The sequence below is a fragment of the Ursus americanus genome, chromosome 14, assembly GCF_024610735.1.
Source record: "Ursus americanus isolate L20-20 chromosome 14, mUrsAme1.1.p, whole genome shotgun sequence".
In the NCBI taxonomy this organism is placed as follows: Eukaryota; Metazoa; Chordata; class Mammalia; order Carnivora; family Ursidae; genus Ursus; species Ursus americanus.
In genome coordinates, this window is record NC_142140.1 from 15,765,849 (window position 1) to 15,779,988 (window position 14,140).

A 14,140-nucleotide genomic window follows, 5' to 3' on the forward strand; every position below is an offset into this window, starting at 1 on the left:
TTCACACATCTGCATTTCGTCTTGGATCTAATTTCAACCTGAATGTTCCTCCACGCACTTGTTGTGTCAGGAACACAAATTGATATTTCAAGGCTTAGTTCAAGCCACATTATCTTTGGAGGAGTTCTATTGCCCTTTCCCCAATCCAGGTAAACCTTACTATTCCTTACTCTGGGCTGCATTATAGGTTAAGTCTACTTCTCCCACTTCACCTGATATTTTTTTAAAGGAGGTTCGGTAGGCAGTAGGGATGTGGACTCTGAATTCTGACTGCATGGCTTTAAAAACTGACTCTGCCACTTAACTATTTGTGTGATACAGGGTGAGTTACTTAATTCCTCTATGACTCAATCTGCTCATTTGAAAATAACCTCATAGGGTTATTGTGAGGCTCACTGGAGTTAATTTACATAAAGAGTGTAGAACAATGCCTGCTGTATGATATGTACTATAGAAATTTTGGCAATTTCTTTCTTTCCTTTTTTTTTTTTTTAATTGTGCTTAAGGTTTCAGCTGTCTGTTCTGTGAAGACAGGGAGTAGCTGTTTCTTACCTATCATTTAATCTTTAGGCCCTAGCACAGGGCTAGATGCATAAAAATAAGGTGTTTTCTGGGTGGCTGATGGATGAATAAATGAATGGTCAGTTAGGAGGCTCCAGTGTAGCTACCTTTCCCTCGGCAATAAGGGGAGAACCTTATTTGAAATGGTATCTGTGATTAAATATGAAATAGTCATAACCAAAAAGTCCTATTCATGAGTAACTTTTATCCCAAATGTTTATCTATTCATTAGTAGAGCTGTATTATTAGAAGAATCTCAAAAAAAAAATACAGCTTAGTGAAATCATAGGTTTATTTCAAAACACCTATCTTTTTTTCTCAAGGCTGACATTTTAAACAGCAATGACAGATGCAATGTTCTCTCACACAAGTACAGAGTAATTCATTAACATACATATGAAAGGAAGAAGTCTATATTCAACCTTTACTACCAAAGTCCTTGAGAAATAAAAGAAATTCAAAGCAGCTAACAAGTGTAGCTTATAAAATTCAAACTGGTTTTATCATTCAAGAACAACAGGTTGGGAGCAGGAGCTTTTGGTAACTAGACACCTGCTGAACTTGCTTTAGGGTTGAGACTGGGGGGAAGAAGGAAGAGCTTAAAATAGAACTCTACCTGACAATCTGGAATGACAGAATCTTATGTAGAAGAACTGATGGGGACTTTTGTAATCAAATAATTCAAAACATACCTTTAATAAGTCCACAGAGATGAATGTCTTGTCTGGGTAACATAGTTGGTTAAAGACAGATTTGATTTAGGAGTACATTTTATAATAGATAGTTTTGTATACATGGGCTGCATTTTAGCAGGGTTTCATGGTGGGATGAATCAGGATGAGGCAAAGTGTTACAGGCTGAGCCTAAAATAAACTCTGAGGGTGTTTCTGAATTGCTGAACATCAGGATAAAAGTTACAAACAAAAGCCATCAATTATCTAGAGGTATGTACCTACAGAGTCTTTCCCAGGGACAGGTTAGGTTCTGAAAGGCTGTTCATAGTTCATTTGTTCTCAAGGTCAAAGTGACACTATGCAATTGACTGCCAACCAGTAGGAAGCAGAGTTGCTGATACAATTTTATTTTGATGTATAGCTTTGTTCTTACTATAGAAATTCATACGAGTAGGGTTTCTGGACCTAATTTTTCTATCAATAAGTAGATCAAATATCTTATATTAAATGTTCTAGTGTCTGTCTTACTTTGGGTCCCTTAGAAGCAGAGCCTGAGGCAGATATTCAAGTGCGTATGATTTAGGGAGAGAACACTCCCATGAGAAAATGAGGGAGGGAAGCAGAAGAGAGCTGGGAAGGAGCTAACCAAGAAGGGGTTGGTCCTCAGCTGTTGTCTGGCTTCAGCCTGATCCCATAGGGAGTCGACGGCATAAATGGTAGACCAGGTGCAGCTGTGGTCATTAAAAACTGAGGATGGGCATGTTGTCCATTAAATGGGGTCTGGACAGGGTTTCAATAGCATCTACCACCAGGCTTATTGTAAAGCTAACTGTCCTGAAGATATGGCTTAATATTGAGGCAATTACTATGCCAATAGCAAATCAAATAAAAGAAAAGAAGCACACAGGTTTTCTGTGGGCAGTGTTTGGGAAGGATATTATAACATGAAAGGCATGCCCTTAAGAGTCTCAATTTTTATACTCAAGTTTCAGTTGGTTCTCTAACAATGGAACTTTAAAAAGCCCCAATCTCAGTGAGCCTCAGTCTTCTAATCCGTAAAATAGAAACAACAATAGCATCTATCTCCTATGCTAGTTGCCTGGCTGAAGAAGGTTAACATATGTCAAAGCACCTAAAAGTCTCGAAAATAAGAGAAGAAAGAACTAGTCCGGAGGAAGTTTTAAAATGTAAATGGAAAGATTTTTCTATGAGTAACTATAGCAGTTTGAAATATGTATATGTTTGGCCAAATTGAGGGAGGTAATTAAAAACAGCAAGAATTACAGCTACCATTTCCCAAATGCCTATAAATCACCGGGGCTTTGCAATCATTACCTCAGATAATCCAGGTCATTGTCCTGTGGGTGATGCTGTCATTTCCACTGTATACATTTCATCACAGAGGCTTAGTACTGCTGAGGTAGCCTGATTTTACAACTAGATATTTGACAGAGATAGAAATTGAACTCAGATCTGTCTGTATCGAAAATCTTAGCATTCAACTACCATTGTTATCCAACCTACCTAAAGCCTTTACCAAAATGGGATTTGTTGGAAATTTATGAAGGTGTTAGTGAGGAATTCAAATTAAACTGAAGGTACAGGTCTTGCACTTCAGGAACTTTCCATTTGGCTGGAGATTAGCATTCAGACTCTACTTGCTGTGTCAAAGAACCAGAACAGATACCTAATAAGAAAAACTTACTCTTTTTCTTTTCTTTTAAGAACTATGATGCAGAAAAAAAACGCAATGGAAATGATTACTTTATTCCACTGAATTCTGATGATACTCTTTAAAAAATAGTAATAAAAGACACATAACATAAATTTACCATTTTAATCATTTTAAAGTGTACAATTTAGTGGAACTGAACACATTCAGATTGTGTAATCATTACTACCATTCATCTCCAGAACTTTTCATCCTCTCAAACTAAACTCTGTATTAATTAAACACTAACTCCGGATTCTTCCCTCCACCCAGTCCCTAGCAGTCACCTCTCTGCCATCTGTCTCTATGAATTTGCCTTTCTAGTTACCTCAGATAAGTGAAATCATATAATATTTGTCTTTTTGTGTCTGGCTTATTTCATTTAGCAGGATGTTTTGAAGGTTCATACATATTGTATCAGATTTTTATTCCTTTTTAAAAGTTGGATAATATTCTATTGTATATACACACACACACAAACACACATTACATTTTCTTTATTTATGTTGATGGACATTTAGGTTGTTTCTACCTTTTAACTATTGAGAATATTACTGCTATGAACGTGGGTATACAAATACCTGTTCGAGTCCTACCTTTAATTCTTTGAGGTATATACACAGAAGTGGAATTGCTATGTCATGTGGTAATTTCGTTAACTTTTTTTGAGGAACTGCTATACTGTCTTTCACGGTAGCTCTACCATTTTACATTCTAACCACCAATGCACAAGCATTCCAATTTTTCCACAGCCATGCAAGTATCTGTTATTTTCCAGTGTGTGTGTATGTTTGTGTGTGTGTGTGTGTGTGTGTGTGTGTTAATAACAGCCATCCTAATGGGTGTCAGGCAGTATCTTGTTATAGTTCTGATTTACATTTTCATAATGACTAGTGATTCTTTCATAGGAACGAGTGTGTTTTCATAGGAAAATTTATTCTTGATTAGGCATGTCCCTTCTACCATTTTCTCTCTTGTTTCTCTCTCTCTCCCTCTCTCTCTTCCCTTTCTCTCTTTAAGAATAAACATTTCTCAAATTGTCTGTAGATTTACATGTGGATACAAATGTAATTTTGTAGAATGAAACTTCAGAAAGTCTGCATTACAAAATTAATATCCTATATTTTAAAATGAGATTAGAACAGAAGGATTTGCAAATAGAGGCTCCTGGACTGTAAGTCATCAACACTTTTTTGATTCATTCCTAAGATCCTTGAGTAAACCACGGAGAGCTGTATGACACTGGGTGGCAAAGATAAATCTGGAATTTTCAAGTTTTTTTAAGCTGTACTTTACTACACAGAATGAACAACCAACTTAAGTGAGTTCACAGAGTACTTAGGAGACACAGGAGATGGAGGGAAATAATTCTAAATTACTAAAATGTGCTGGTTATGCTTAGGATTGGTTCAAATGAAGAGAGATAATTACACTCAAGTAAATCTCTCCCTGGACCCAGCAGGAAACACTACGGGCATATGGCACCACTACAGGTCCTGGACAGAGAGACAGGATGGTGTGGTTCTTGTTTTTGTTTCTCTAAATTTCAGACTTGGAACCTAAAATCCTTTAAGTTTGCAGAAGAAAGACCAGTTAGTGGATATAGGCCATCCTGCTTTCTGCATGAATAGTGAAAGAAATGCTGTTAGAGATCAACAATCATACACCTTAGACCCAGAAGGAACATTTTATGAAGAGACAGGAAAATCAGCAAAGACAGATTTGATTTCTCCCACTCATCCAAATAGACACATGTAATTTCTTCTTAATTTAAACCTTTTCTTTTTTTTTAGCAAACATATTGTAACTTAAAGAGGCTCCTAGTTATATGTAGTTTTTTTTTTTTTTGAAGATTTATTTGTTGAGAGAGAGAGAGCCCACAAGTGGGAGGGGCAGAAGGAGAAGGAGAGAGCATCTCAAGCAAAGTCCATGCTGAGTGAAATGCCCAATGGGGGGCTCGATCTCAGAGCCATGACCACAGCCAAAACTAAGAGTTGAACGCTTAACCAACTGTGCCACCCAGGTGTCCCTGGTTACATGTATTTTTAAAACAGAAAAAGGGTGAGAAACAATAATGTAGGGAATTAAAATTTTTTTTTCTTTAAAAAAGGGATGAAGAAGAAAAGAGGAAATCTACAGTTTTGTTAATCACAGTGCATTAACTTTACATATAGGTATTCAGTTGTTGTCATGAATAGATAGAATCCATAGGTCTAGAGATACTCAAGGTAAAACAAATAATTGTGCTGTGTGAATATTCCTTTACCAGAAAGTCAAATTTATCTTATGGAATCTGATCCAAATCATGTGTATCTTCCAGGGTCATATCCTATCCAAGCAAGAGAAATAAATAATTACTGTGGCAGAATCATTCAAAAATCTCTGCAGTATTATTTATTTCTACAATATAAGTTTCTGATGAGCATTTTGTTCTCTTTTATTTTTCCAAATGATAATCTTACACAAAATACAGAAATCAAGTATTGTGATTATCTTTACCCTATGTTTCAAAATAGCCACCAGCCTTTGTTCATATTCCACTTAGCTCCAAAAACTTTTGTGTTATCTTTCTATTTCCACATATACAAACACAGTCAGATAAATTTAGCAATGCATGTGTGTACATATATGTGTGTCTGTGTATGTATAACCACATACATATATATGTGTGTGTATATACCTATATAATGCTTGTGTTTATATACATATGACTGAATACACACATGCACATAAACACACACATATTCAGAAACAAGACCATTCCCAAAATGGCCAACATAAGGGGAACTGTATATGAAGCAAGGGATTTTGGAACACAAGACTCAATTACTCAATTTTGGGAAACAGACTCAATTACTAATTTACGTATCTACTGATGAGTACAGTAGTTCTGAAAGGTAGGCTCTGGATATATATTTTATTATTAAAATTTCAAAACAATTACTTTTTCAAAGTAACAGACAGAATATACCTTTCCATGAGCACCCAAAGGATTAGCTGCTAACTCTTTGGCTTCCTGATATATCCTCTGAGGTGGGCAGGGGTGGAGGAGGGGTTGGGGAGGAAGTGTAAAGAGAGAAATTTAAAAAAAAAAAGAGAGAGAAATTCAAGGCTTCTCTTCCATCTACATCAACAGATATAATTACTTTCAATCAAGGCTATTCCTGGATTCAATATGAAACATTTCAGTCCCTGGAAACACTACATATAAAGGATATAAGAGGCAATATGTCTATTGTTCATCTGCTAATGTCCTCAAATGTCACCAAGGTAATTACTTGGATGACATTTATGTGATGCAGCTGGACATTGTTACAGTTAATATAAAGCCTGCCTTTGGCAACCACTTTATTTCCACCTACATCAAACTGTGGGTGCATAATCACTTTTCCTGGGAGAACACCCACCTCCCCCAGAAAACATCTCTACCCTCAGTTTTTTCTTCCTGTGTTCTGCACACTAATATATAATGCAAAAGAAGAAGAAAAAAAAAGAAGAAAGAAAAATAGTAATATGTCATATATCTTTTTCTTAATATTTATATCTGGAACTTTTAGAGACGTTTCTAAATATAATTTATAAAATATAATAACACTGATATTTTCTCTTTTTTTTAAAGAGGATTTTGACTATCCCCAAGAGTCTGAATTCATAAAATGCACAGTTAAAACTTTTATCGCCATAAATTAATCACTCTCAAAGAAGAGATGATTTGCAAAGCCAGATTTTTTTCCTAATATTAAAAAATATTGTATTAAAAAAACACAGGGATTAGATTTTTCCCCATAAACTCACATGCAAATTGGAGCTTTGCCTTCCGACTCAGAATCGTCCCCAGAGTGTTGGTGGCCAGGCACTGGTACATGCCAATATCTTGATCTGTACGGGGGCTACTGATTGCCAAATTGCCTCCATCCAACCTGTAGTGATAACTCATGGTAAAATCTATATCTGTGCCATTTTGCTTCCACCTTCAAGGGAAAAAAAATCAAATTATGTTATAACATACAAAGTTGAACACTCCTAGTCTTAAACAACATGCAGTTGTAACTGCTTGGACCATTTACGCATGTATGTATGTATGTATGTACGTATGTATTTGCTAGGATCATTTAAAACAACAACAATAACAACAAACAACAAACATGATTACACGTGGAGACAATCCTTCAGTTTCAGGAGCTCAGTGATATTAATAACTAGGTTATTTGAAAGATCTTCTACTCTATGAATCACAAACAGTTACCCAAATGTGTACAAAGAGGCAACACAACTCTTGACATGAGAAATAAAACTGAGACGTTCAGTCAATAATACTGGCCATTCTATTCCTTTAGCGACTTTTCAAATAACATATACTATAACTGAACCCCGACAACTGATACTAAAAAAATTGGACATTGAAAATGATTTAGAGATAGAAATCCAAAAAGGATAGATTACAAATGGCATAAAGAAAGCCAGCAAAGATTTTCCAATGCCAATTTGAGGCTGATATCAAAACAATAATAACCTGCCTACTTTAGAACATGATTGTTTCTGTTAGTCTCTTACTTGGAAAATTAATCATGCTGAATGTATTTCAACAGTACTTAGAAATGCCAACCTAAAATTATACTTTAACAAAACAAATGTAATTTGGGAGGTTTTTATTTTGGGAAGCAAAAAGTCTCTTGGCTTACCTATTAGTCAACAATCCTTTAGTACATGAATTAAGTAGAAGGGCCTTACAGTTATATTTATTTTCAAAGAACTGTAAGATGTTTTAGAAAATTACATTTGGCCATTTTAAGATGAATTAATACCCAGTAATTATCTCTAACCAAACCTACTTCCCCCACCTTTCGCCCCCTAACTTTTAGAAAAACAAACGAATGACTTTACCCTATGGAACATAGCTAATTTCCAAACCATGTTATTTTCAGAATCTTGCTACAATTTTCCCTTTCATGCTAAGATCATATTAAAAAATTTTGATGAGGGTGGCTAACTATAAGAAAGAAATTACATTTTATAGTATTGTTCCAAACATCATTGATTTCTTTAGGAACATTGTGAAAAATCCAGTGTAGAGAGTATGGCAAATGTCTACCATAGTAGAAAAGAAATACAAACTTAGGTACTTCTCCACCCTACTGAAGATGAGAAGTGATTGACCAAATACCAAATCAGTCAGAGGTTTTCAATCAATTTTAAAATTATTTAGCCAATTCTGGTGTACCTCAATTTCCTTCTAATAAAGAGAATTTGAAAGACAACAGCCAAAACCAGTGTATTTCATTTGCCTGAACTTTGTCAAATTTTTTTTCTAGAGAAATATGTACAGTTGTTTGCTCTCAATGTTAGGAGGAAAAAAAAATAGAATTTCTTTTTTTTTTTTTTTAAGGCCTATCCCAAGACTCTAATATTCTTCTCCCAGCTCTATAATACTGTCTTTCACAATTTGCTTACAGGGCATGATCTTTGGACCTCCATGTTCCCTTTCATTTTCGAAGCAAAGGATATACCACACTTAGTTTGCCAGCTCTCTTTAATTTTGGAATCAATCGCTGAAATAACTGCTGTCATCATTACATGCTCCTAATTAAGCCTGGTAATTGTTTTTCAACACAAATTCAAAGTTGTTGGCTTAGCTGCAGCAAATGAATTTTTCACAGTATCCCCATAATCATTTTAATCACTATGGTACAATGATTATTAAACTGTGCATATAGATCAGGGGTTCAGCTCCTGGTGTGGGCTTTCTCCTAATTAATATGTTTAAATCAATGGAGAAATAGTATTAATGATTTCAAGTGATTGTCATAAACACATTACTGATAGGATTGCACACCCAGGAGAGTTTTTGTACAATGCAAAGTAGGAAATATGTTTTAAATGATTATTTTCAGCATCTGCATTAATATCATATTAATTCCAGGAGACATAATGAATTTGAACTAAAATCTTGACCTTTTTCTGGAGAACATCCTTCAGTATTAAGTAGTTAAGCCCTGTATCAAGAATATAATGGCTGGGGGCTATGTTTGTTGTCCCTAGATAATACGTGTGTGCTTGTGTGTGTGTGTTTGTGTGTCTGTGTGTGTATTTCAGAACTAGGCCTTGTTTTAGAATTACACTGAGTGCTTGTTAAAACTGCTTATTTCTGAGCCTATCCCTAGACTTATGAAGGAGAACTCCAAAAATCTAAATTTGTAACAGTTTCTCTGGGTGATTTTAATGTGCACTAAATTTGACACCACTGACTTTGTGGAAAGTGTCCTCAGCCTAGCTTTGACATTCCCTTCCTGTGTATCTCTAGATGAGTCATCTAATTTCTCCAGAAGTCATATCCATCGATTATAAAACTTGCACAATAATGTATATCCTGCCTTATCCCATGGGGTTGTTAAGAAGATGACGTGAGAAAATGAATGAAAAGAATAGAAGGGCAGAATGACTACTATTACGATTTTTACTCAAAGACACCTCGACCTTCTCGGATTAAGAATATCTTCACGACTAAGGTAGAGCAGACTAAATTAGAAAAAGGAACTTCCTGTGGTGATCAGGTCAAGAGGAGATCTGTCAGAAATCCTCAATGACATCCAAAGACCTTCTTCTGATAGAGTGTATCTGGCATAGAAATCATTTATGTGTGTGTTGCTTCATTTTCCCAAATAAAATAAATATTCTGAGCTGGAAATATGTTCATTGCTATCTGATTATCTTAGACTTTTAAGTGTAAACAGTCTCACCCAAGTACCAACTTTGGGTAACCCATTTTCCTCCCCTTCACAAAGCTTCCTCTTTAATTCTCACATGTTACCTGGTCTTTAAAAAAATTAAGAGTGATCCTTTCCATGGAAAAGATTTGTTCACACTTGCACTGTTTGTGAATGTGTTCACTCCAATGGAAGTGACTGGAAGACAAGTTGCTTTTAAACTATTTCTAAAGTTATGCTTTAGATATTGCTTATTTTCCCCCATGAGATTTCTTTTCCTAAAGAGAAATTACTAAAAGATGGAAAATATGGGGTGGAAGGGATAGGGTAACTGGGTGGTGGACATTAAGGAGGGCATGTGATATAACAATCACTGGGTATTTTATAAGATTGATGAATCACCGACCTGTACCTCTGAAACAAATAATACATTATAGGTTAATTAAAAAATAAAATAAAATAAAATAATAAAATAAAATAAAAATAAACTACATGAGGGCAGGAAAAAAAAAATAAAAACAAAGTAAAGTGAAAAATACAAGGCCTATGGATCTCTGGCAGGCAGCAGCAGACTGTTCATTTTATCCAGTTAACCACTGATCACCTTCTCTCACTTACTTGAACTGATGCTTTGATTCTGATTCTGCTTTTGTCCTCTTCTGTGAGGCTGCGAAACTTAGTATTGAGGTCTGGTTTTTCCAGCCACACAATCTTCCTTGCTATTTTTTGGACATTGTGATAACCTAATTTAAAAATCAATTTGGGGACGCCTGGGTGGCTCAGTCAGTTAAATGTCTGCCTTTGGCTCAAGTCATGATCCCAGTTTAAAAATCAATATTAACAAGCCAACTAGAAAAAAATATGTATGAACCAATCTGGGAAGGCCGAATACTAGAGAATATTGGATAATATTAATGAATTATTGATAAATTTTTAAGTATGATAGTGATATTGTAGTATGTCAAGGAAAAGTGTTCTTAACTTTGGAAATATATACTCAATATTAAAAAAAAAAAAAAAAAAGAAGGAAAACATGTCTTAAAATCAACCACACCCTCACTTTATGGATAAGGAAGCTTATACCAGGAGAGAAAAATGATTGTTCCAAGATCACACATTAAATATCAGAGCTGTGACTAGAAATGATAACTCTTCATTCTAATCAAGGGCTCTTTCACATGACTTCACAGTATATTCAAATGATCTCAAATAATGTTAGAATGTCTACCATAAAGATTTTCCCTCTATTACACATATGCGCACGCACGCACACACACAATCTAAGTTTATGAACGAGTCTTTTTAATAAAATTTTAGTTAGAAAGGGTCATATTAAAACTAAAATTCCACATTTTTTTGCTAACGTTCATTATCTGAAATATCTCTGCCCTTTGCTTTATTATCATGGAAATTGGGTCTAAGTCTGATGTTTAAGCATTAAAAACAGCCCTTTTTTCACTCTCTTTCCAAAGCCTCTTGCCTATGAGTATTTTATACTATAATATTAGAGACGAGCTAAACCAGGTTAAGGGGATTGAAAATAAGAAGCTAAATTACCTGTCTTCAGCCTACTTATTTATAAGTCTCTTAGAAAGAGAAGCCTTTAACAACAGTGAAATTTGTAGTCTCTTCATTCAGAATATTTCCTCCTAAGTAAAAACTAATGAGCAAATTATCATGAGAACCACTAACTTACATCTTTCTGCCTGTTACAAGCCAATTATATAACTATATGACTGACTGATGATTTATCTGATCTATATTTAGCAAATGTTTCTTATTTCACAGGAATTTATATGTATTTTTTCCTCTTCTCTAATAAACCTACCAATGGTAATGATCAATCAAATTAGCTCTCAAAAATAAAATTACAACTTTAAGTATCAGGTAAGTGTGAAAAATGCATTAATCAGATTTTCATATATTTAACCATATGTTAAATCAAATAAGACCAACTACTGTTTAAGGAAAACAAACAAACATACAAACCCTGAATTGAGAGAATCAATTTATAAAGTAAATGATCTTCACCTAACAGATGGGCTTCATCCGTTTGGGTATGTTAAAGACAGGGAAGCTTTAGTAAGTAATGAGAAGACAGAGCTTTTCAGTTCTTTTGTTGTTAAAAAAAAAAATGCTGAAGTAGCCCAACAAAATACAAGGTGAGAGTTGCCTCTAACTTTGTGCATTTAAACCACTTATTAAATTAAAATAATCTAGACATTTTAAGATCAAAGTAATTATACATATAAATATGGTATTTCTAACGCAACATTAAAAAGTAGGCCAAACCAGTTTATTTTGCCAAAATGGACTGAAATTGTTACTTTTCATGTGTGTTGATTCAATTTCACTGCTAAAAATTAAGACACATAAAACACACTTTTAGAACACAAAGCTACAAGAGTCATTTTAATATTTATTGTCTTTTCTGATAGTCACATTGTATATTCAGTTCTTACCAATAAAATGTCCTTATTATCTACACAAGCATGGTATATACATGTATGTATTTTTAAATTTGTGAATTCCACTCACAATGTGGATCAAATTCTGCCTTTTTTTTTTAGAGCAAGAGAGCGAGAGTGCGCGTGCACACACTTGCACGCTTGAGAGTCGGGGAGGGGCAGAGGGGGAGGGAAGGAGAATCTTAAGCAGTCTCCACTCTCAGCATGGAGGCCCATGCGGGGTTGGATCTCATGACCCTGAGATCATGACCTGAGCAAATCAAGAGTCCAACACTTCACCGACTGAGCCACCCAGGCGTCCCTCTGCTTTTATTGTAACCTTGTAAGAACAGAAACATTACTGACTCTTGCTTCCTATTATTCAACAGGTAATAATGTGAGGAACAAACGCAATTTTTTTCTACTTGCCCAGTAAAAAAATTCTTTTTCTGCCTTACAGGATACATAGCGGTCTTCAACATGTGTTTCTGAAATCAGTGCTTTTTGGGCAATGGGCTATGCCAGTGGAGTCACAGAAATTGATCTGATAAAATAAAAAGTCTGCATCTTGTTTAAAATTGTTTAGGGGAACATTTTCACAGTCATTGTGTATGGGGCAACTGAGCCTGTAGCCCCAAATAGGGGGAAGCAGGCAGCTTCTACTTTAGTCTTTCAAATTGAGGAACTAAATCTTTTCCTTTCCTTGCTTTTCCTGTCCTTTATCTTTGTTTTCTTCCTGTCTTCCTGTGCTACCTTCTACCTGTTTTTCTATTTATTCCTTTCTTCTCTCCCTCCATCTTTCCTTTCCATTTTTTTTTCTTTTCCTTTCCTTTCTTCCTTTTTCTTCTTTCTTTCTTTTTTTTTCCCCCTCTCAATTCTAGCCACAACATGGCACTGCATGGCACCAATCTCAAGAATAACTCTTCTAAGTCAATCTAATGACTAAAACAGAGTCCTAACAGTGCTTCCTGGTCTGGGGGTAGGGTAGTTATCACCTGGAAAGTAGCATGAAGGAGCACTTGAGATACTGAAAATGTATGTATCTTTATTTGAGTGGTGGGCACCCAGCTGTATACCTATGTAAAAAATCACTGAGCTGCACCCTTCAAATTCAGTAAGTCTAAGCAATTTATTGTATGTATGTTTTACATTCAAGACAAAGAAAAAAACAGTGTGGTGCCCAAAGGTAGGACTTTACCTGTAATGGGGTGAAGGGTAACCACTGGCAGCACAATTCAGGATGATTTCAGATTTTGATAAATCCAAAGGAAAAATAACATCTTGTGGCTCCTGGGTAAAAATAGGACGACTCAAAAGACCAGCACCTGAAAACAGAAGAGTAACACCATGTGAAAACATTTGACCCTGGTTTGAATGCCGCTCTGTATTACATATCAAGTCAATATACTTTTTTTTTAACTTTTATTTTGAAACAATCTCAAATACATAGAAAATCTTATAAGAATGGTACAAAGAAATATTTTTTTTCTGAACCATTTAGAATAATTGTGCAAACCAATGCTACAGCATCCCCAAAACCTTTTGTATTTCCTAAAAAGGACATTCTTGTAGCACAGTAAAACAATCAAATTAAAAAAAAAACATTGACTGAGTACTAGTATCTAATCCTCAGGCCCCATTTCAACATTTTCCTAATAAAACCTTTTATAGCAAAAAGATCCAGTCAAGAATCACAGATTTCATTTAATTGTATCTTTTTTGTCTTCTTCAATGTGGAATAGTTCCCTACTCTTTCCTTGATTTTTCTGACTTTGACATCACTAAAGATTACAAGGCAGTAATTTGGTAAAGTTTCACTCAATTTGGCTTGTCTGAGCAGTCAGCTACCAAGGACAGGGCAGTGGCCCTGGTAGGAGCTGTATGCTGAGCATACAGGTAATAAAAAGGGTCTATAAAGACTTTAAAAAACAATAATAAAACCAGTGAAAATTGGCTCCTATTTTTAAAAATTATCACCTTGAAAAAGACTCCTCCTCCACCAGCCAGAGTACACTGATCACACTGTCTTACCCTTTGTCCCTC

At 35.2% G+C, this 14,140-nt stretch overlaps 1 protein-coding gene across 1 annotated transcript in view; it reads right to left on the bottom strand.

Moving 5' to 3' along the window:
• CNTN6 (contactin 6) overlaps positions 1–14,140 on the bottom strand; it is a 270,310-nt gene that overhangs the window by 146,072 nt on the left and 110,098 nt on the right. The window contains 2 exon segments of the mRNA XM_045808106.2: positions 6,742–6,917; positions 13,296–13,422. Coding sequence (XP_045664062.2) covers positions 6,742–6,917; positions 13,296–13,422 — 303 coding nt within the window.